The 21,231-nt window shown below is 41.5% G+C and overlaps 1 protein-coding gene across 1 annotated transcript in view; it reads left to right on the top strand.

Annotated features, from left to right (window-relative positions):
- The window catches only part of MICU2 (mitochondrial calcium uptake 2), a 234,749-nt gene that overhangs the window by 197,645 nt on the left and 15,873 nt on the right, over positions 1 to 21,231 (top strand). The window contains exon 8 of the mRNA XM_066582201.1: positions 14,694 to 14,791. Within this exon, the coding sequence (XP_066438298.1) occupies positions 14,694 to 14,791 (98 nt within the window). The remainder of the gene's footprint in view (positions 1 to 14,693; positions 14,792 to 21,231) is intronic.

The raw sequence follows: 21,231 nt of genomic DNA, 5'->3' as shown, positions 1-21,231 counted from the left end.
TAGTAAAAAATTTTTTAAATTCTCTAAAAAATTAAATCCAAAAAACATAACTGTAGGAAATCTCCAGGTACAACCTATTGGAGGGTTATTTCATTTATTTTAGGTGCATTGTGCCAATTTAAAGAGACTTGTTGCGAAGGTAGATACAGCTCTTAGGCAAACCCAATACAATTCTGAAATGGGAAATGTGGTGTTCAGCAACATTGCACATTTTCAGGGTGCTTGCCATCTCTGTTTATCAGTCGGGACCTCCATTCTTCTACATTAGAGTTCATAAGCCTCTTTTGGGATAGGTTTACTGATTTTCATTGCTGTAAAATCTCTCCTGCAGCACCATTGATTTCAGTTGTACTACATTATAAGTCTTGTATCTGAGATTCCCAGTCAACCACTAAAGGACTGAAGGCCCTCTATGGCTTCCAGGGTTCAAATGACTACTGACAAGTTATTACCACAAATGAGAAGATACATAAGCCAAATTATATCCTCATGCTTATATCACTTAAACATATTCCACAGTGCTGTACAGAACTTCTCATGACTCGCATGATCCCTGTCCGCAGTGCCGCTTACCATCTAACCCTTTCCAATCCAATCTGTATCCTGGTTTTCCTAGGCTTACTCTTTTTCTGCCATTATACAACGGCGCTATATGCTGGCTAAAGCCAGTACTGCATGAAGTGACGCATTGGATAGGCTCAGACAGCAGAGAGGCTGGCAATATACAGTAAGAGAACCCCGACGGATGTCTTCCAACATCGGAGCTGTACAGCCTTAAATCGTTATGTCTTCAGAGGTCAGACAGTGGATTGGAAAGGGTTAAATTCATTATCTCAAAGATACAGATACACTATCCTACCAAAGTATTTCAACGCCCCTATCAGTAGGATGGATTGTGTCGATGCCACAGGAAATCAGGTGACCGCTGCAGCGCCACCGCCCTTTCTCCTGGCATTGGTGCTCATATCCTGAGCACCATGATGCCAGGAGTTAAAGAACGTGATGCTGCAGCAATCATAAGATTTCCTGTGACGACATCTGTCATAGCAAACCCCGGGATCGCAGCAGGCTGAATCCCGGCAGCAACGGAGGGCTAAGTATATCTCTGTTTATTATTTTCATACAAAGGGTCCTATTGAAAAGGGGTTCTCCAGTAAGCAGGGAACCCCTTGAAATACAGCAGAAGTTCTGTTATGGTCTGGGGATGTTTTACGTGACCTGGCCTTGGTCCATTGATTGTAGTGGTAAGAAGCATGAACACAACCTGCTTACTTGCGTGGGACTGAGGGGAAGTGCCTTAACCTCTGTTTTTCCAGTATGTGAATAACAAAGCTGTATATTTTACAGTTTGTAGGCAATTAGTTCCAGGATAGAGTAACTTTTTGGGGATTTGACTCTCACACGCAATATTTGTATAGGGGAAGTATCCTTCACTATCTAAAGAAAACCACTTTCAGTTAGTTCAATTCTTCATGCTACTCCTAACCATCCAACTCGCATTATAAAATCTATACCCATAGGGAGGTTCACTAGAGCGAAACGCTTCTACTCAGATCCGACTAATTATCAAATGGTTGAGGGAGAACTAAATAATAGGTTCATAGGCAGAAAATATAAGCCGTGGATTATTCATAGGGCTTCCGATATGGTAGATTTAAAAAAAAAAAAAAAAAGACGATTTTTTAACCCAGATATTTAGGAATATCAATAATCCCACCCCTGTTTTCTCAACATCATACAGCAATGACTTGACATTCATTAAAAAATGTTTTGTTCAACACCTTCCCATTTTATATCAGGATGAAAAGTTATCTACTATTTCAGTGGAGAATGTTGGGTAGTAGCTAGAGATGAGCGAGCACGCTCGTTTAAGGCTGATGCTCGATCGAGCATTGGTCTTGTCGAGCAATTTATTACTCGACCTAGCACCATGCAGGGGGGCAGGGGGCGGTTGGGGGGAGAGTGGCAGAGACCCACATGGTGCTTGGTCTAGGAATCAGTTACTTGACAAGACTGATGCTCGATCGAGCATCAGCCTTAAACGAGCGTGCTCGCTCATCTCTAGTAGTAACTAAACAAAGGTAAAGCCTAGGATATAGTGATTTCCTTAGACCATTTGTTCACACCTCATGGTTAACGCATAAAGGTGTTTTTCATATGTGATTGTCTCCAATGCACGGTGTGTCGATTTGCTGCGAACCACACGTTTTTTTAGCGCTATCAGGCTAACAGCCATCATGTCTTTATAGAAAGCAAAATGAATTGTGTTTTATTGTATTTGTTGCACTGCCTGCAATATTAGGGATAGAAGTTGAACACCTCATACAGGGTTTCAGAACATTTGACCTATATCTCTAGGAATGTGCCATAGTCTTCGGAGGCAGCACACCACTTTATTTATATTCATGGATAGAACATACTGTCATTTTCATTTTTTAGTCTGTAAAGGCTCAAATTTTAAGGGTAGGTGACTGGTAACACAAATTATATTCTTGTGAGGCATATTGGATTTTACATTGTGATACTAGAGTTCCTGACGGCATGACAAGTCTTCTATTTTCATTGATATTTATTGGCTATGAGATAAACCAATGCATTATTACATTCATGGTGTTTGCTTGCTTGTAACCATTTGCATTGTTGTTGTTGTGGTTTTTTTTTTGGTTTTTTTTTATAAACCACAAACGACATCCAATGGGTTAATTCTCATATCCCATCAGTCCCAGTGTTTTTAAATACGGGCATAAGCCCTCATATGTCCATGCCATGAGTAGGAAGCATGCTATTTGAAACCCATCGGAAACTTTTATTTGGGACTTGAAGTCAGTTTGTCCATTACTGATTTTAATTCCATTTAATAATAAAGTTTTTGGATTTCATCCTGCGGCTGGAACCTCATCTCTTTTGATTGTGCACTTTCCCGCTTGAGCCAGCGGTTTCCCAGCCAGGACTACTCAACGAGGAGTAATCACAAATGTGGTGTAATAGGGGAGAAATAGTTTCTTTTTCTTTCAAGTACCTTGACATTCTCCTGTAGTCAGTAATGTGCTGCCAACAATGTGGCAATACTCTGGAAATAGGTCAGGAAATATGAACAGCGTCCATCTTCTTGGGACGGAACTCGCCAGATATTTTCAGGATGAATGGAGGGAAATACCAGTTAAAGTGTATAGGACATTAGTAGAAAGTATACCACGGAGAGCATATGATATCATTAGGGCCAAAGGAGGCCCCACTAAGTATTAACATATGTAAATAAATACTACTTTTGATTCTTGCTCATGTGTCCAATTACTTTAGGTAAGATAGTGTATACATTGGGGCTAATTTTCACTTATCAAAGGGTTTTTGGAGTGTGGAAGGAAGCCGAGGCAAACACAGGGAGAACATACAAATGCCATGTAGACGTTAACTGTGGTTGGATTCACACCCAGAAACTTTAACCCTTTCCAATCCACTGTCTGACGTCTAGAGACCTTCTGATTGAAGGCTGTACAGCTCTGATGTCGGAAGACGTCCAGCAGGGTATTCTTACTGTAGATTACTGGCCACTCAGTTGTTGGGGGCCTCTCCAGCATGTCCTATACCTCAGTACTGGCTCTAGCCAGCAGATGGCGCCATTGTATAATGGCAGAAAGAGAAAGCCCCCCCCCCCCCCAGGAAACACTGAATCCAAAATTGGATTGCAAAGGGTTAATGTTAGGCATTGAGCCACTGACCTGCCCATATAAAACTGATAAGCCTTTAGTTTGGGTAAATTAATGTAAAAGTAGAGAATCCCCTCCTTGAAGCTGTGACTTTAAGTTGTATTGGGATATGCCTTAGAAATTGTAACTAAATATTCGAAAACTTCGCGCACGCAAAGATTTATCTCTGCATAAGAAAACAAGAATGTGCGTTCATTTAAGGTTATATTCTTTGTACTTCTCCCAGCCGCAGTCAAGAGATTTTTTTTTTTCCCTTCTGCTTTTCAAAGACGGTTGTGTTCTGTAGAACTTAAAACTGATCTGCTACTCCCACTAACATTATGCTTGGATATCCGCCAATCCCACCTTGGAATCCCAGCTGATAAAGTGACTAGCAAACAAGTCGGTGCATATTTATTATAAATGCAGGGATAGGCTTTGTCATCTCAGATAAGCCTGAGATGGGCATTGTTTATATGTGTCTCCATCCCATCAATATTTTGGAGAGCTCTGCACGAAGCAGCTTCTTCGCTCGCTAGCATAGAGCTGTTATTACAAGTATGTTCAATACGGCTAATCGGCCAAGATTTCCGAGAAACACAAAAGACCGGGGAATTTTTGAGTCATGTATAGAGCTGAATCTACAAATATAACGTTAATTCCTCAGACACGCTCTTACAGCTATAAATTCTTTAAATCCTTCCTAATATATAGGTTGCTGTTAGGAAACTTATCTAATATGAAGCCATGCAAGTCACAACAGGCTTCTTTAAAAAAAAATTCTCCTCCTCTTGCTTGCAGCTCTCTAACACAGCCACATTGGCATTAAAGGGTTATTAATTCTCCAGTGAAGAATCAGGGCTATCATTTTAATGCTTTTAACCCCTTGGAGTCTACAGATATGTTAGCAAGCTGATTGCTTTTAATAGCATGCAGCAATATCCTGGACCAGGCTGATGTTGTGACAACTTGATCCTAGTAATGTGACACACAATTGAAATAATTATGTCCTCCTCACTAAAGTAATAAAACGTATGTTAAATGTATGAAAAAATAATAGAATAGAAATTAAAGGGATTTTGTGGGACATAGATATCGATGAGCTATCCCTAGGATACTTCGTCAATATCAATTAGGTGGGGGAGAGACTCCTTGCTTGAGGAGGCTAAGTGGTTGCGAGTGCTGCAGCCTCTTCCTCGGCCTGTGATATCATTTTCATTGGTCGCATGACCTTTGTGCAATTCAGTCACATTCAAATGAATGGGATTGAGCTGCAGTGCCAGAAATGGTAGCTACTAAATGAACAGCGCTGTCCCCGGTATACAGTGAAGACACCCGAGCACCACAGCCTCTTTAAACAGCTAAATGGTGTGAGTGCCGGAATAGATAATCAGTATCCCAGTCCCGGAAAACCCCCTTTAACCCCTTGAGTGGCGGGTTTCCTACCATCCTGTCGTGCCCACCAGGGCAGGTTTTTTTAAATGGTCTAATCATTGAATTTCAACTAATTTTGCAGTTGCGTCTCAAGAGCCATAACTTTTTCATTTTTCCATTGACATGGCCATGTTAGGGCTTGTTTTTTGCGGGACAAGTTGTGATTTTTTTAAACAGGGGGAGGAAAAAAAGAAATGGGGAAAAAAGAAAAAAAGGGGCCATGTCATGAAGGGGTTAAATAATGTATTAACTTCCTTCTCTGGGTCATTATGACGTATGGATACCACATGTGTGATTGTATTTTTGATTTTTTACAAAGTAAAGGGAGACAAGTGTTTTTATAATTTTTTTTATAATTTTTTTTTTTTTTTCCCTTTAGGGGACTTCCACAGGGACCCATTAGGACCCCCTGAACACATTTCGGGGGTCCGATGGTGACATCACTTTACATGCTGCAGTGACAGCCCTTTACATGCTGCAGTCACATAGACTGCAGCATGTAAAGGGTTAACACAGCAGAGATCGGAGGTTTTCTCTGATCTCTGCTGTAAGAGCAGGTACCCAGCTGTCCTCTCACAGCCAAGCACCAAGCTCTCCCTGCCACAGAGACCATCGGCTTGCTTCTGACAAGCCGATGGTCTCTATGGCAACCTGTAAACAAAGCAGGAGCTTGCCTGCATATCGGCAATATCTTCTGCTGGTTTTTCAAAGCCCTTGCTTTGTTCTCTCTGGGACTGTGCAGGCAGAGCACACTGTCACAGCTTGTGGCATTGTGCTCTGCAGCTCCCATAGTGATACATAGCCCGAAAATCTTCCGGGCTATATCGCTATGGGCAGTGGAGCTCATCCCGGAAAATTTCCGGGCGTGCCACTCAAGGGGTTAACAACCCAAAATATATAATCTTCACACTTTTATCATTATCCTTTGGAAAATGGATGTGCTATCCATAGTGCCATTATTCCATGCTATTGTGTGCTCACGTCATACAGAATAGACGCTTTGTAATTATTTTTGGCCTCCATTTTTGCATTCATTGCCTTTTCTGCTTTTACCAAAAAAAGTTTGAACTGGATGTTATGCACCTGCCAAATAAGATGGTGCTTAGCAGCTTAAAGGAGTTATCCCAACATCTAAAGTTATCTATTTTCCATGGGATAGGGGATACCTTTACATTCAGTGCTGGTATCACCTCTGAAACCCCTACCGATTCTGAGAATGAGGGTCCTGTGCGCTCCCCCTCCTCCTCACTGCGTTTACTGCATTTTCCACAATGAGGAGGCATTTCAATGGAGCGGCATGCTCGGTGTCACTCCATTCACTTTCAATGGAACTATTGGAAATGGCCAAGTACAAGAACTCGACAATTTCGATCTGCCCCACTAGAATGAATAGAGTAGCAGTGCTCCATTCAGTTTAATGTCACTGTGGGCAGGAGAAGGGACCCACATTCTCAGGAACAGTGGGGCTCTCAGTGGTGAGACCCCCACCGAACATAAATGTATTGCTTATACTGTGGATAGGGTGATAACTTTAGATTTTGGGATAACCCCTTTAAAGGGTATGTCTCAAGTTTAACTCTCATCCCCTATCCCCTAGGTGTCTGGTGGGAGTTTGACCCCTGGAACCCCTACTGATCGCAAGAATAGGGTTCTCTTGTATTCCCAAATGAATGGAGCTGGAGTCCAGCATGCAAGATGATATTCAATACATCTCTATGGGTTTGACAGAAATGGCCAAGTATAGTGCATGCTTGACCGCCTCTTCATTCATTCGGGGTTGCATAGGATCTCTGTTCTAGTGATCAGTATAGGTCCCAGTATTCAGACACTTTGTTCTGGGTTGTAGTCACTGGGTGAGACAACAAAAACATATTTCATACCATTATACTCGGGAGAATTAGAAGATTGTTTTGTGTAGTAAGTTTCATTGTTTGTACCAGTGACACAAATGCAAAAGGAGAAAAAAAAACTATTTTTTTTATCACAATATTTTTAAATATTAATAAATGTTAAAAAGTTGCTTCTTTTGATCCTATAAGAAAAGCAAAAAAGGCGACTTTTTGGTAGACTTTGAAATAAGAAATACTTTTAAACTGCGTTTTTCCAAAACACATGAAGGTCCCTTGGTCCATAAAAGGTTCAACAATAGCCCAAATTAAATGTCCACCATGAAACGGCGAGTGTTACCGGCAGGAGCCGGGCTATAAAATATTTGAAATGTCACGTATGCAATAAGCATGAAGACCCACACTGAACTAATGGCTTTGGTTTCTTAAGATATGCTGAAAGCTAAATAACCATTAGTATTAAGTCTCATGAAAAGATTCTCATCTTTCATCTTACCTCTTCAGTGGGATAAAAGACACAGAGGCTATTTAGATGTCATAAGAATAGTTCTGTTGAAATACCTCTACACTCCTTTCCTCTTGGAAAAAAAAAATCAAAATCTTTCTTCATGTTGCCAGGTGTATTTGTTATGTTCAAAGAGAGCCCCAACGCAAGTGGTGACAGAATAAAATCTCTGTCCAGGCCACTCTCTTTGCGGCTCTAGACTCGGAGAGTCCCAGAGGTTGACAAGTGTGTGTTTTCTCTCCAGCTATTTATTTTGCAATGCATGGGCAAAAAAAAAAAGCAAAAAAACGAGGAAATGTAAGACACCGACAGACGTCTCGAAATGTTACAGTTTCCTTCCAAACCATTGTACGTCTTTCGACAAAATATTGCATGTAGTGTTAACAGTTGAGATCTACATTTCAGTGTTTAAGGGATTGAAAGGCTTTATTCTGTGTGTTTTACCATCTGGTTTGGAATAGTCGGGATGATAGGATAAAAATAATTGCCATATGATATGATCTCTATTACCTCACTTTGTTACTATGTGCAATTAGGTTTTGCTGCTTTTTTCCCTTGCTCTTTAAGAATGCCAACGCTTAATGCCTGTATAGAAAGAGATTTCAGCTCTGTAGTTATTGAAATTAATTAAAGTGACCTCTGGTTTCAGGAAAAATATTCTGTCCTGGGACAGGTGGGGTAGGGGTGGATATTACCTGCACTTGTTCTTCCCTGCCGCCCCTCTGATCTGCTAGTTTCAGGCCTTGTTTCTGGCTGTCCTAGATGGCAGCAGGAATTTTCTTAACTACCTACTGCACACTATGCTCTGCTGTCTGATTGGCCAATGCTGATCACATGAGCATTTCTGGCCAGTCAGAGAGTAGGTATACTGTGTTGCATTGGTAGTCTAACACTACCAATGCACTATGGCTATTAGATAATCTGAAGATTGTGTCAGACAGCTTGGATGCCTAAAAACAGGACCTGGAACCAATGGATCTGAGGGATGACAGAGAAAAATAACTGCAGGTAATATACCCTGCAGAGTTTGTTTTTTTTCCCCCTCCAAAACCAGAGGGTCACTTTAAAGTTTAAAGGGGTTCTCTGAAACTTTAGTATTCAAATGAATGGGAGGAGCTGCAGTACCAGGCACTGCCTCCTGGGTCCAGCAAATGACCCTACAGTCCTGGAAGGAAAATTTGTCCTGAGTCTGGGAGGGTTTTAGTATTACCTTTCTTTTTCAGTTTGTGCCGTGGATCCACTTGTTCTTGCTTTTGGTCTTCCAAGATGTCGCAGCTCTCCTTTGAGTGTGTGAGGAAAAGTCTGAGGCATTTGACACTGCTTTCAGATTGGCCAACACTGTTCAACTGAGCAGCGTCAGACAATCAGAGTAGCGTATAGTGTCTTAAACTTCTGACACAGTGTGCATCGGTTAGTCCGGAAAGTGTTACAGCCATCTTGGAAACCCGCAGAAGGGCTCCAGGCATATCTGCACAAAAGGATGGTAGGTAACATTACTCGACATCCCTCCAGTCATTGGTTTAAACAGTGGCAGCGGCACATCGCTCACAGGAGTACTGCAGCCCTTTGTGCTGATCGTCTGGGGTCCTGAAGGTCTATCCCCAACCAATCAAACATTGAAGACCTAGGCCATGAACTGTAAAAGGGTTTTCCTGGACTTACCGATCGGTGGGGATTCTGAGTAGCAGAGCCCCAAAAAATAAGATATTGAAACAGTTTATTCCTGGAAAAACTCCTTTTAAAGTGTCATAGAACAACTACATGAATAATTATTTAGTTGCTCTATGACACTTTAAAAGAAAAACTGATTTTTGAAAAATGCTTATACAACAATCAAGTAGAATCGATCATGATGGTTACACAGTTGTAATAACTGTTTCACCTCCTTGATTCTGAGGAATGACCTTTTTCCCGACGTCCAATACATGTGAGCGGGCTCCATACAATGGCGCACAGGAGACACTACAGTTCTGTATTATGGAGCCACTCTATGTCTTGCAGTATGGTGGTCTCTGTAGGACAACTGCATTTTCATTTTTCCCTAACATCAATTGGAATCCTTTCATAATACAGTGTGCAATTAAGCATACTGTAATTGGTGTAACATCTTAGTAACACCCATTTTCCTCATCATTTTTCTAAACTATTGATGTGGTGCTCAGTATATGTTCATTGATTGTTTGCTTGTTTTGCCTGGGGGTGGAGGCTCAGGTAGTTTGTCAATTTTTTTTTAAGTAAATCTTTTCCTATGAGCTTAGCGATCTGGTAAGAATAATTAGACACATTTATTAAATCTCCCGCATCAGATTTCTGGTGCACAAAAGTCACAAATTATAGGGTATACCATTATGGGGACTTTTGGGCCTTTTTATGCTTCCGCCATTTTTCTAAAAGTAGTTAGGGCTAGGAAAAAGGGGCCATAGCCTTGAGGATGCATCGTTTTTACTTTCATTTAGACCGTAGAAATTGGCATAACTTATAGCTGAAACTTTCACCAGCTCGTATCTGGCATAGATTTCAGTCGGGCACACACTAGTGTCCACAAAGGTTTCAAAGGCTTGTGCCTCTTACTACAGTTTTTGCATTTATATTGTCGTAAACTTTACTTAGGCCTGTATATAAAATGCTGTCCTAAATAAATATGTCCCTTTGTACTTGGAGGAGACTCTGACTTGGCTGAAATCCCTAGTCATGATTCAACGCTCTTCTATTGGCCGGACCTTGACTTTACAGGGTACCTACCTCCAATAGGTGGCTGTAGAGAGACTGTCTTCTTTCTGGAGGAAAGCTAATTTGGATATCTTTCCCATGGAACATTGCCTGCAAGATTTCATACCAGCGCGGGTCTTCTATGAGAACAGTAACCCCTGAGGACTATTTACCATTTTCACATAATTAGTGCTACAATTCAATATTCTGAATGTAAAGAAAACGTCTACACGTAAAATCAGCGTAAAGCAAATATCCATTTAACACCCACCTACCAGGGGAAGGGTTGCCCCTAATAATATATGAATATACCATAAATGTCTATACGGGAAAATTCTTATAGACATCCAAGGTTACATTGTCCACTACTTGATACATTTTAAGACACTTTTCATAGCTTTACCACTGTGTTCGCCTTTGAAGCCTCTCCAGTAACGGGGGAGTAGTCTCAGCCATCCATCCTTACAGAAACAGGAGCATCCAGACCTCACATAACTGGCAGCTCACCTAATTAGCACAAGATAACATGCGCCACGTACACTGAAGTATGTGTACATTTAGCATATGGCACCTATTAAACCCAAAAACCGTTCTTTGCAAGTGAGATCAGCTCCAAAATAGTATCTGCAGATAGCCATAATCTAGACAACATGCAACAACCCCACGGGTTACATTGTGTAGATAAACCCTAGCAATCCAAGCACAAGAGAGCATATTATACATATTAGGAGGAAAGCATACTCTGTCATGATCGTGTTATCTAATAACTATCCTCTGCCTTACATAAATAACATCAGTAAATGGTGCGGCTGTACCATTTTGGAGGAGAGCTGGTCTCCGTGCAGAACTACCGTTGGCATGAATGTCTCTACTCACACCTGTATGGCCAAAGAAAAATTGATAAGGAAATCATTAGTTTATTAACACCATTTGCCAAGAAAAGTCAATCCTATGTGTTCATCAATGATGTAAAGTCTGCATACTTGGTATAAAGGAGGAAGACTACTGAAGGAAAGGTTTGACTTGAAATGCTCAGCACCTTGTCATCCAGCATTTCTTCAACTGACTCACTGTGTATCTAATTGCCTTCAACTGGGGGAAGAATAACCTGGGTTATTAAATGTACTAAATATTAGAACCAAACTCACAATTTATACATATACTGATCAGCCATAGCAATTTAACCACCTTTGTAATATTGTATAGGTTCCCCTTGTGCCAACAAAACAACTCTGAAGGTGTATTGTGATATTTGGAACCAAGGCGGACTTTTAAGCCCTATAAGTTGTAAGTTGGGGTCTGCATAAATCGGACCTGTGTTTCCAGCACATCCCACAGATGCTATATCACATTGAGATATGGAGAATTTAGAGGCCAAGTCATTACCTTGAACATTGTCATGTTCCACCGACCATTTCTGAATTGTTTAAGTGTGACTGGACACATTATCCTGCTGAAAGAGGCCATTGCCACAGGTTGCCCAAGCATTACACTGCTTCTGCCTTTCTGCTTTCTTCCCATAGTACATCACTTCACCAGGTAAATGATGCACCAGCACATGATGTAAAAGATAACATCATTTATTACAACAGGCTAACTTCTTCCATTGCTCACAACGCAATTGTAAGCACTGTCAGCAGTGCCCTGTGGTCAGCACAGGCACTATGACAACTTCACAATCCCATATAGAACAAGCTACGATTCTTTGTGTGTTCTGACATCTTTGCATTATAGCCAGCATTAACTTCCTGGTGGTGACAAGATACAATAATACCCCCCCCCCCCCCATTCATATTACCCATTGATGATACACCGGGGTTAGCTGAACAGTTGCTTGACGGTTCTCCCAGATATTTCTGATCACTGCGAGTCACACAACAGAACGCTTTGTAGCAACCCCGTCAGACTACAAATATGAAATAGTATGTACTATATTTAATTTAATTAGGTAATTATTTATAGGATAAATTAATATGATTTAACAGAATTAATGTAAATACCACAAAGACAAATGCGTCCCCTGGTAACACACAATTGTAGTGGAAGATATGTTAACAGACGGCTGTGTGATCGTCGCTACACATTGATATCACGGCTCTTCCCTCCGGTATTGAATATTGCTTATTATGGCTACATGCTATGAAGCAATGTGAGGCATGTCTAGTAGTCCCCTCCTGGCCAAGTCTTCTGCCCCGCTTCTCATCACTCATGACTGTATTTGGACACACATCTGTTGAACATCGCTGAGCTTTTTCCAAATTTCTTTTGTTGGTGAAAATTTCTAGGAGGTAGATGTCTACGTGGAGACAGCAGAATAAACAGATGTAAGCATGAATCACTTGAGAAGGTAGCAGCACTTACTGCAGCGTACGCTGAAGTCACCCACAAAGACTCCGGCTGTAGAATTCCTTTACCATTACTATTCTGCTCTCTAGGAAGCTTGACATGCGATGTGTCCACACTGGATTATGTTCTTACAATCGGCAGCTCTGTTTAATGTGAACATACAGTGCAGTCTATGTAATGTGCAGTGTAATCTGCTATAATCCCATTATCAGGATTAAATGGGGGAAAAAGTGATCAGTTCTGCAGTCTTATGTTTTATTGGAGATGATATATAATGTCATCTTGCTTCTTTACCCATTTTGGCAGTAAAACTACATCTAACCTTTTCCTGTCCAATAAAATTTTCAGACCTGCCCATTCAAATCCTAATATTTTTTGCTAAAATGTTAAAAACGCATGTTTTTCAATATAAAGATCAAATGTAATAACAAAGGTTGTATTTTTCATTGTGTAATGAAAAATTTAGAAAAAAAACAAGAAAAGGATTGGAATTCGGTTTTTTTTGTTTTTTTTAAGTGGCAAGTACTAGGGGATATATGATAGTTTAAGGCAAAAAAGGGATTGCACAGGATTAGACTTTCTCTTGAAAACAGTGCCACAGCAGTTCACAGGTTGTGCATGGTATAGCAGCTCAGTCTCATTCTCTGTAGTAAATCTGAGCTGCAATCCCAATCTGTGGACAGGTGTAGGCCTCGTTCTGAAAGAAAGCAGCCAAGTTTTCATACGATATGCGACTCCTTTCTGCATATTGGTCAAGCTAGTAGCCTTGTTTCCATTTTCAGTGATAGCCGTGTGCAAAAGGCTTTATGGAAACGTACAGCATCACTTTGTATGGTGCTTCTAAGATAGAATTATTTGAGGCATCCTTTGGTGCAGTAGAGAGGGACCCATATAACTTGGAGAACCCCAATAAACTTGTGTGCATGAATTCTACATACTTCACTGGATATATTCTGCATGTAATACAGTCAGTTAGAAGATAAACTTCACTTTTAATTCGTTTATCCATCCTATAAAGCGATTATGTAGTTCCAGAATATGCACCAACCTCTGGAATCTATCAGTCCAGAAAATTAATGGGCTCTGACTACGTTTATATCAAGTTTTCCCTGCACAGCGGCGACGCCACTGGCTGGGTAGGAAACTGCAGCCAGCATCTCATCAGGCTGCTGCTGTGAAGAGTACGCAGCACTAAATAAGAGCTGCACCCCCTTCGATCTCAGGACCGGTGGTGGTCCCATCGTTTGGACATCGTCGATTGTAACGTGATGCTTTATCCTATGCTGTCACATTATAGAATGGGAATACCCTTTTAATTTTCATATAAATAAAACTTCCAGGATCACGGTAAAATAAAGTTTTTAGAGGGGTCGCTCTCTCAGAGAAGATGACTGATACACTAAAGGCCCATTTAGACACAACGATTATTGCTCAAAAAATGTCTTTTGAGTGATAATCGTTGTGTGCCTTTTAAGCACAAGGTGATCACTCAAACGTTGAGCCATCACTTTGCGCTCCGAGCGGGGGATGTAGAAGAAAAGCGGGGCTGCTTGTCTTCTGCATCCGGCTGTTATACAGCTGAGCGCTCTGAGCAGGATATGCAGAAGACAGGCGGGGCCGCTTGTTATACTGTTATACAGCCGAGTGCTCCGAGCGGAGTATGCAGAACACAACTGTGTTCTTCATACCCACGGCTGTTTACGGAACGCTCAGCTGGTATACAGCTATGCGCTCCGTGTGGAGTATGAAGAACACAGCTGGACCGCTGTGTTCTTCATGGCCCGCCTGTGTTTAGGGAACAGGATACAGCTAAAACAATAGTATCAGCTGTATCCCGCTGTGAACTCCTGATAAGGCTGATCATTGTCTTTCAGCATGCTGAAAGAGAACGATCAGCGACAGCTTAACGAAAACTGAACGATGTCAGTGCCGTTACACACAACGATTATCACATCTTTTGAGCGAATTTTGAGCAATTAATCATTGTCTAAATGGGCCTTTAGGATTTATAGAAGTTGAATATCTGACCTAGATCAGTGGTGGTCTCTCAAGAGGTTTCATTGTATAAACTTTAGTGGATTTATTTCATGCCTGCATACTATGTTCAAAATGTAATACCACAGTCATGTGCACGATGGTAACTATAAATCTCATGGTGTCTTGTAGGAGTCCACTGCAGACAGTACTGATATCAACACAACCTTGCTTGTTCATTTCTTTGGACGTGGAGGACGAGATAAGCTGCAGTATTCCAGGTTCCACAGGTAACATCTTTAGAGTGCGGAGTTATTAGCTTATGTCAAAGGGAATTCTTAATTGTGCGTTAAGACATCTACTACACAAATAAGACTTATACAAAGATATCACAAATGATATTAGAGCCTTCATCTACAAAAGCTACTACAATGTCTCAAAAATGCCTAATAAGCAAAATACAAAGCTTGTGTAAAGAGTTACATTACATCAAATAGGCAGAATGGTAATCATAAAAACAAGGTGACAATATAACACCATACCATTTAGCACCATGCCGCCCTTTATTGCATCCCTCATCTCAATCCACGCCCTCCGCTCCGCTAACTAAATTAGATTAAATGCCCCTTTCATTCGAACCTCTCATTCTCGCCTCAAAGACTTCTTCCGAGCAGCACCAGTCCTCTGGAACGCACTACCCAAAACTATCCCGGCAAAACCTGACACACAAAACTTCAGGCGTGGTCTCAAAATGCACCTCTTCATGGAGGCATACCACATCCCCTAAACCAAACCTCTCTGTACTCCGCCTGATAACATGCTCCCTGACCTACCGACTGCAGCTCCTGCTAGCCATAATCAACCACCTCCTGCAGTCATACCGATTTAGCCACCACACTGCTTAAGTCTGACCACTGTTCATGTGTATAGCATCCCTCACTCTCCACCTCACCATACCGTGCACATCTCCAGCCCCTTCACCTTCTGTATCACCCAATTATTTGTAGTATGTAAGCTTGTTTGAGCAGGACCCTCACCCCTACTGTCTCCATCAACTGATTACTAGGTGTAACTGGTTTTGTTTTTATTCCCCCTGTTTGGTAAGTGCTGCGGAATATGTTGGCGTTAAATAAATAAATAGATTATTATTACTAAAGATTATTAGAACAAAGAAAAAGTAGAGAGAGTCTCAGAAATAAAAATCCTTGTAAAAGAAGTAAGAAAATGGGGTAATTTGCTACTAGTCTGGAACAATGTTCTCCAATCTATGGCCCTATTGTGAAACCACAACTATCAGCATGCCTTGATGCCAGTGGATACACACTGCTATCATGGTTTCCATTTATAATAGAGCCATGGCTACTGTAGTGAATCAATTAATTAAAAAGGGTTATCTGGATTTTCACAATACGCCATTAATACTTGATCAGTGGGAATCTCAGTCCCACTACCCTCACCTGTCAGCCTTCTGAAGTGGCCGCAGTACTCATACTACTTCAATTTTTACATCAGTCCATCAAGCTGTTTGTACTCTGCACTTTTCACAGTGGCCGCTCTGGGTACTGCAGTGCTGTCCCATTCCCATTCATTTTAACCCCTTAGTATACAATCAATTTTGAAAACGCAGATAGCCCTTTTTAATAGTATTCATTGAAGTTGAAATTTTTTATGCGCAGTCCTGCAGATTGTGTTATTCTTGTGGTCAAAAATGTTGGAAAGCTTGATGGAAACTCCAACTGATCCCCGCAGACCTACTGTGCACAGAGTTGCTTGCTAGATAACATTTTTCATTCAGACTTTTTATTTATATTTTTTGTGTGTTTGAAATTTTTATCCTTTGGGCAAGTGATAAAACGTCTAAAAGTATTTTCAGGTTTTTGTAAAATTCAAATTCTCAAGTCTAAAATAATTTTATTAATTTTTTTTTTCCCCATCTGAGAACCTTACTATATATTTTTTTCTGTAAGAACTAGAGATGAGCGAGTATACTTGCTAAGGCACATTACTCGATCGAGTAGTGCCTTAGCCGAGTATCTCCCCGCTCATCTCTAAAGATTCGGGGGGTGGGGAGCGGCGGGGGAGAGCGGGGAGGAATGGAGGGGAGGATCTCCCTCTCTCCCACCAGCTCCCCGCCGCAACTCACCTGTCACCCGCGCCGGCCCCTGAATCTTTATAGACGAGCGGAGAGATACTCGGCTAAGGCACTACTCGCTCGAGTAATGTGCATTAGCGAGTATACGTGCTCATCTCCAGTAAGAACATATCTAGATACTACTTACATCCTTAGTGGGGCTTTACAGCAAAATCCGTTTCATTTCACCCCATGGGAAGCCTTCCCTTGATCAAAACACATCCTTTAGGCTGGGTTCCCACGCGACGGCAATCTTGCAGAATGTCCACAGGGGGGCCACACAGAAATTCTGTGGGACTTCCGCAGCGGAAATTTGGTACAGGATTTTAAATGGCTTTGTTCCACTGCAGAAATCTCTCTCCATAGAGAGAAGCAAGACGGCAGCGGAAATGGCGATACAATTGACATGAATTGATTTGAATTCCGCGCCGCTTGTGTGTTTCCACAAGGCTTGTCTGCAGCGGGGGAACGAGATTTTTGCAAAATCTCATCCACTTTGCTAGTTAGCATTGGGTTTTAAAAACGTAGCGGAATTCCGTGTAGAGGGTCCGCGCGGCAATTCCGCCCCATGTGAACCCGGCCTTATGTAGACAGTCGGTGCAGTAGGACTCTATCTACCACACAGACAGAAGCCTGTTATCAGGATTTACTCCCACATCTCACTCTAAGGTTTGCAGTTTAAGTGTAGGGTCTTATCCTGGTAATTTTCAAGTTTGTCACTTATTCCCGCCCTTCTTGGGAAATGGAATGTGTTTTTTATCATTTCTATATATCACAGGCTGACAGTGGAGTTTATTTAATGCATGGCACATTGAGAAGAAGATCAGAGCCCTCAGAGCCGCCGAGTAAATAGAACGTTTGACATCATCTTACAGAATAATGGAAATCGAGCACGTCTTTTTGTGTCTGTAAACTTCGATCTTTCATGGACAGCTTTCGAGCTGATGTTTTTTCGCCTCACACAGAACATTGTTGTGGGTGTTTGATCTACCCCACGCTGTTTGTACAGGAGATGACGGATGGGATTTTTAGAAGAACACATCATTTCACCCAGGGAAATCTCTACCCTGGTGGGAAAGCTAGAAGTCTTCCAGATCCATCACGAGTTTGTTGAGAATTCTCTGCTGTCCTGTTAAGAAAAAAAAAAAAAATCATGAAGTATGTTGGCTTGGTATGTATTTGTTTTTGGATAGAGTTGTCATTTTTATAGAACAGTTTGAGTGGACCCACATGAGAGCTCCTAGGCGCTGAGATAACAGTATACTGACAGGTCTGAAGAGGGCTAAAAACAGAAACATGACACCTGTCTGCCGAGAGAAACCTTTCAGTACAAGATGAAGGCGACACCTGTCAGATGGAGAACTTTATGTGAGAAAAGATTGGTCAGATTTATGGATCTCTTTACTATTTTAATCTGTAAAGGAAAAAAGAGATGGCGTAATGGAACATGAGTATCACATGTAAAAGCACGAACATATTGTCCCCCGAGACCAACATAAAGATGATGCAGAAGTCCAACAATTCATGTGATCTGTATTCTAACAAGAGGTCAATACAAAAAGTGGAGCCTACAACGATTGGTCCTGACAACCTTTTCCTTTGGTCAAAAAATGTTTTAGAACGGATTAAAAATTAAGTAACGTTTGTGTCTGACATGGTCTATGTCAAGAGAAAACTGTGTTTTGTTTTTTTTAAGGAGCAGTAATTTGTTATACTAGATGTCATCAAACTTTTGCCAGTTACAAGCCACCACTTATTTGTGTTGAGCCACATATAGTATTCAATCATTACAATATTCATAGTGAAATAGGTCATTCAAATTATAGCTAACTTTAATAAACTTATTGCAGTGTTTACTGTTAGTCACCAAGTTTTCATGCTGGCACCAATTTCTAGCAATGCTATGACCACTAGGGCACCATAAAATTGGAGATTTCCAACAGGTGCAGAGTACCCAAGAGCCACACGTGACCCCCAAACCACTGGGTCGTGGCCAGTGTAATGAGCCTGCCATGGGGAGATGTGTTTTAGTGATTGCCTTTGTGCATAGGTTGCGATCACAAAGAGGAGGGTGAGTGAATCAGTAAGAGAACCTCTCAATGCACTCATCTCTACAAGCCTGGTACACTAAAGGCGAGCATACACATTGTATCTAAATCATTTCAACCCACCGATCTTGGTGGAAGCAGCCATCATGGTTAGTGTTAATGGTGGTCTCCTAACTCTTCCTCGATGGCAGATGTTGGGGGAGATAGGGATCACGAAGTTGGATTTCACTTACCCGATCCTTTGAGATATATGCCGCTGGTAGCGATGTAGACAGACAGCCTTTTAAAATGTATGGACAGATTCCCGTTAGCATTCCAAAGGATACTTAAATTTATAGAAATATGTCAAAAACACAGGCATGACCTTTCCTAACATTGGCTACTTTGCCTTCCGATATCCAGATCAAATAGAATTTTGGGCTGGTTTGTGGTCTTTCACCTTGAATCCCCCAATACAGTAAAATACTTTTACCGTTATTTATTTAAATTGGCGCTTAAGTAAAGTTCCCTGGTGCAAGCACCAAGTCAAGACTAACTCCAAGTGTGATGTCACATGATGACGTTTTCTTGGCAGACCGTTTTTGCGGGGTGGTTTGCCATTGCCTTTCCCAGTCATCTTTTGCCCCCCAGCCAGCTGGGTACTCCTATCACCGACCTTGGAAGGATGGAAGGCTGAGTCAACCTTGAGCCGGCTACCTGAATAAAACTGGGATTGAACCCATAACCTTCAGGTCGAGAGCGAGAGCTTAGGACTGCATTTCTACTTTCCTAACAATCTGCGCCACACTGGGCTCTTATTGATGGATTAAAAAGTAAATGTGATTCAAGTCAGTGGAACAAAGATAGATGTTAATGCAACAGGAGTCACAGATCTGGAAAACAACGTAGAATAGGTCTTATGATTGCTTTTGGAATTGTATCCTGTTCGACCAGTGTATTGAAACCTCAGCTGCTGCTATTTATCTTGTACCTATATTTCCCAAGTTGTTGTTTTCTTTATAATAACATATAATTTGGACACACCAGAAAGTAACATTTATGGAAGCCTGAACGATGAGACACCTCCAGTGTCCTGAATGAACAGATCCTTGCACACTTAGTGCAATAGACTTTTCTGCTTGGCTGTGCTGTGTTCCAGAAGTCTACTAGTGAAGGGTTGGTCAGTATCTAGAAGTATTGCTTTTTGGGGATTTTTTTAGCAAATGAAAGAAACTTAAGTGGTCGGCACTGGGTAAATATGGTCTTAGGTCCCATTCAAGCTTTGTGTATTGTAGTATCCTTTGAACACAAAGATCCTGCACTGTTTTTTTGATGCATACTTGCAGCACCATAGAGATTTACCTGCTCATACACCTTCAGCAGCTGTTGGAGAAATGATTCTTCACTCCACAGTTGTTTCCATTGGATCTCCTATACACATAAACATTCAGCTCAGCCAAATGCTCCTGTGTTTAGGAAATTAAGGCCCCCAAACACGTTCAAGGTTATTTGTCCGGACCTGCCAATCATAATGGAGCCAGACATCTCTTTAATGTGTATGGGGGCAGCTCAACTTTCCCCAAACAGATGATATTGGAGGGAAAGAAGGATCTGGCATGTTGAATAAATTTCAATGCCCGATCCTATTGTTTCCTGATAGATCAACCGCAAGAGCTGACTGCCTGGGGCTTAACTCATTAAACAGATGACTGTTCAGACAAGTTGAGCATTCATGTGTATGGTGGAACCAATGGAAACCGCTTTCCGATGATCATGCGACAGCTGTTGAAGGTCTATGGGGAGCTCTGGAGGTGGCTTACCTCTTGGTTAAGAATAAGGTCGGGCGTTGAAATTCAGCATCTCCGATCCTTTTCCCCCTCCATCATCATCTGTCTAGGGCAAATCGAGCCATCCACATACCATGTTAGAGAGAGTCTTCTGGCTCTGCCATTAGCAGGTTTGGCCAAATGAACTGTTAATGTATGTGCGGACCTTTAAGTGTGGTAGACCCCCAGGAGCCCTGATGTTACATCTGGAGTACAGACAATTGAACATGAATACAATGGTGCCCTCCCAGCTGTTTTCCTTGCTCCGATCATCTGATTATGGACATTGTATGGCTGCATATTCCAGACGTAGTTTAACTAATATCAAAAAGCTGTTGTGAGCTTAAAAAATCTTTAATTGCTTGCCTTTGACAGGTACGGATACTTTTCTGAGTGAACTAATTGTAACTTGCGAGGTGTCGGCATCTTAAACAGCTGCCCGCAGACACGGAGTGCTCATGTATTACAAGGGGCCAGTGTGCAGCTTATCAGGAACATATTCTTAATTTGGGGGCCGCCATGAATAATTCATTTAATCAGCTTCACTGTTTCAGGTCTATGTACATAACGTCCGTACTCTGATGGGCGCTCGCCAGGTTTAGGCTCATTTAATAAATATTTTATTCTGTCACCTCTCATTATTCCTCAGATGGCAGGCGATACTAGCCCACATGCTTTACAAAGCAGTCTATAATTCCTCTATTACAGTATATTATATTTCATGGCATTCCCTTTTGTGTTTTTGC

The sequence above is a fragment of the Eleutherodactylus coqui genome, chromosome 1 (assembly GCF_035609145.1).
Source record: "Eleutherodactylus coqui strain aEleCoq1 chromosome 1, aEleCoq1.hap1, whole genome shotgun sequence".
Lineage (NCBI taxonomy): Eukaryota > Metazoa > Chordata > Amphibia > Anura > Eleutherodactylidae > Eleutherodactylus > Eleutherodactylus coqui.
Note: the sequence above shows the minus strand (reverse complement) of the source record. Positions and strands in the feature narration are given on the sequence as shown.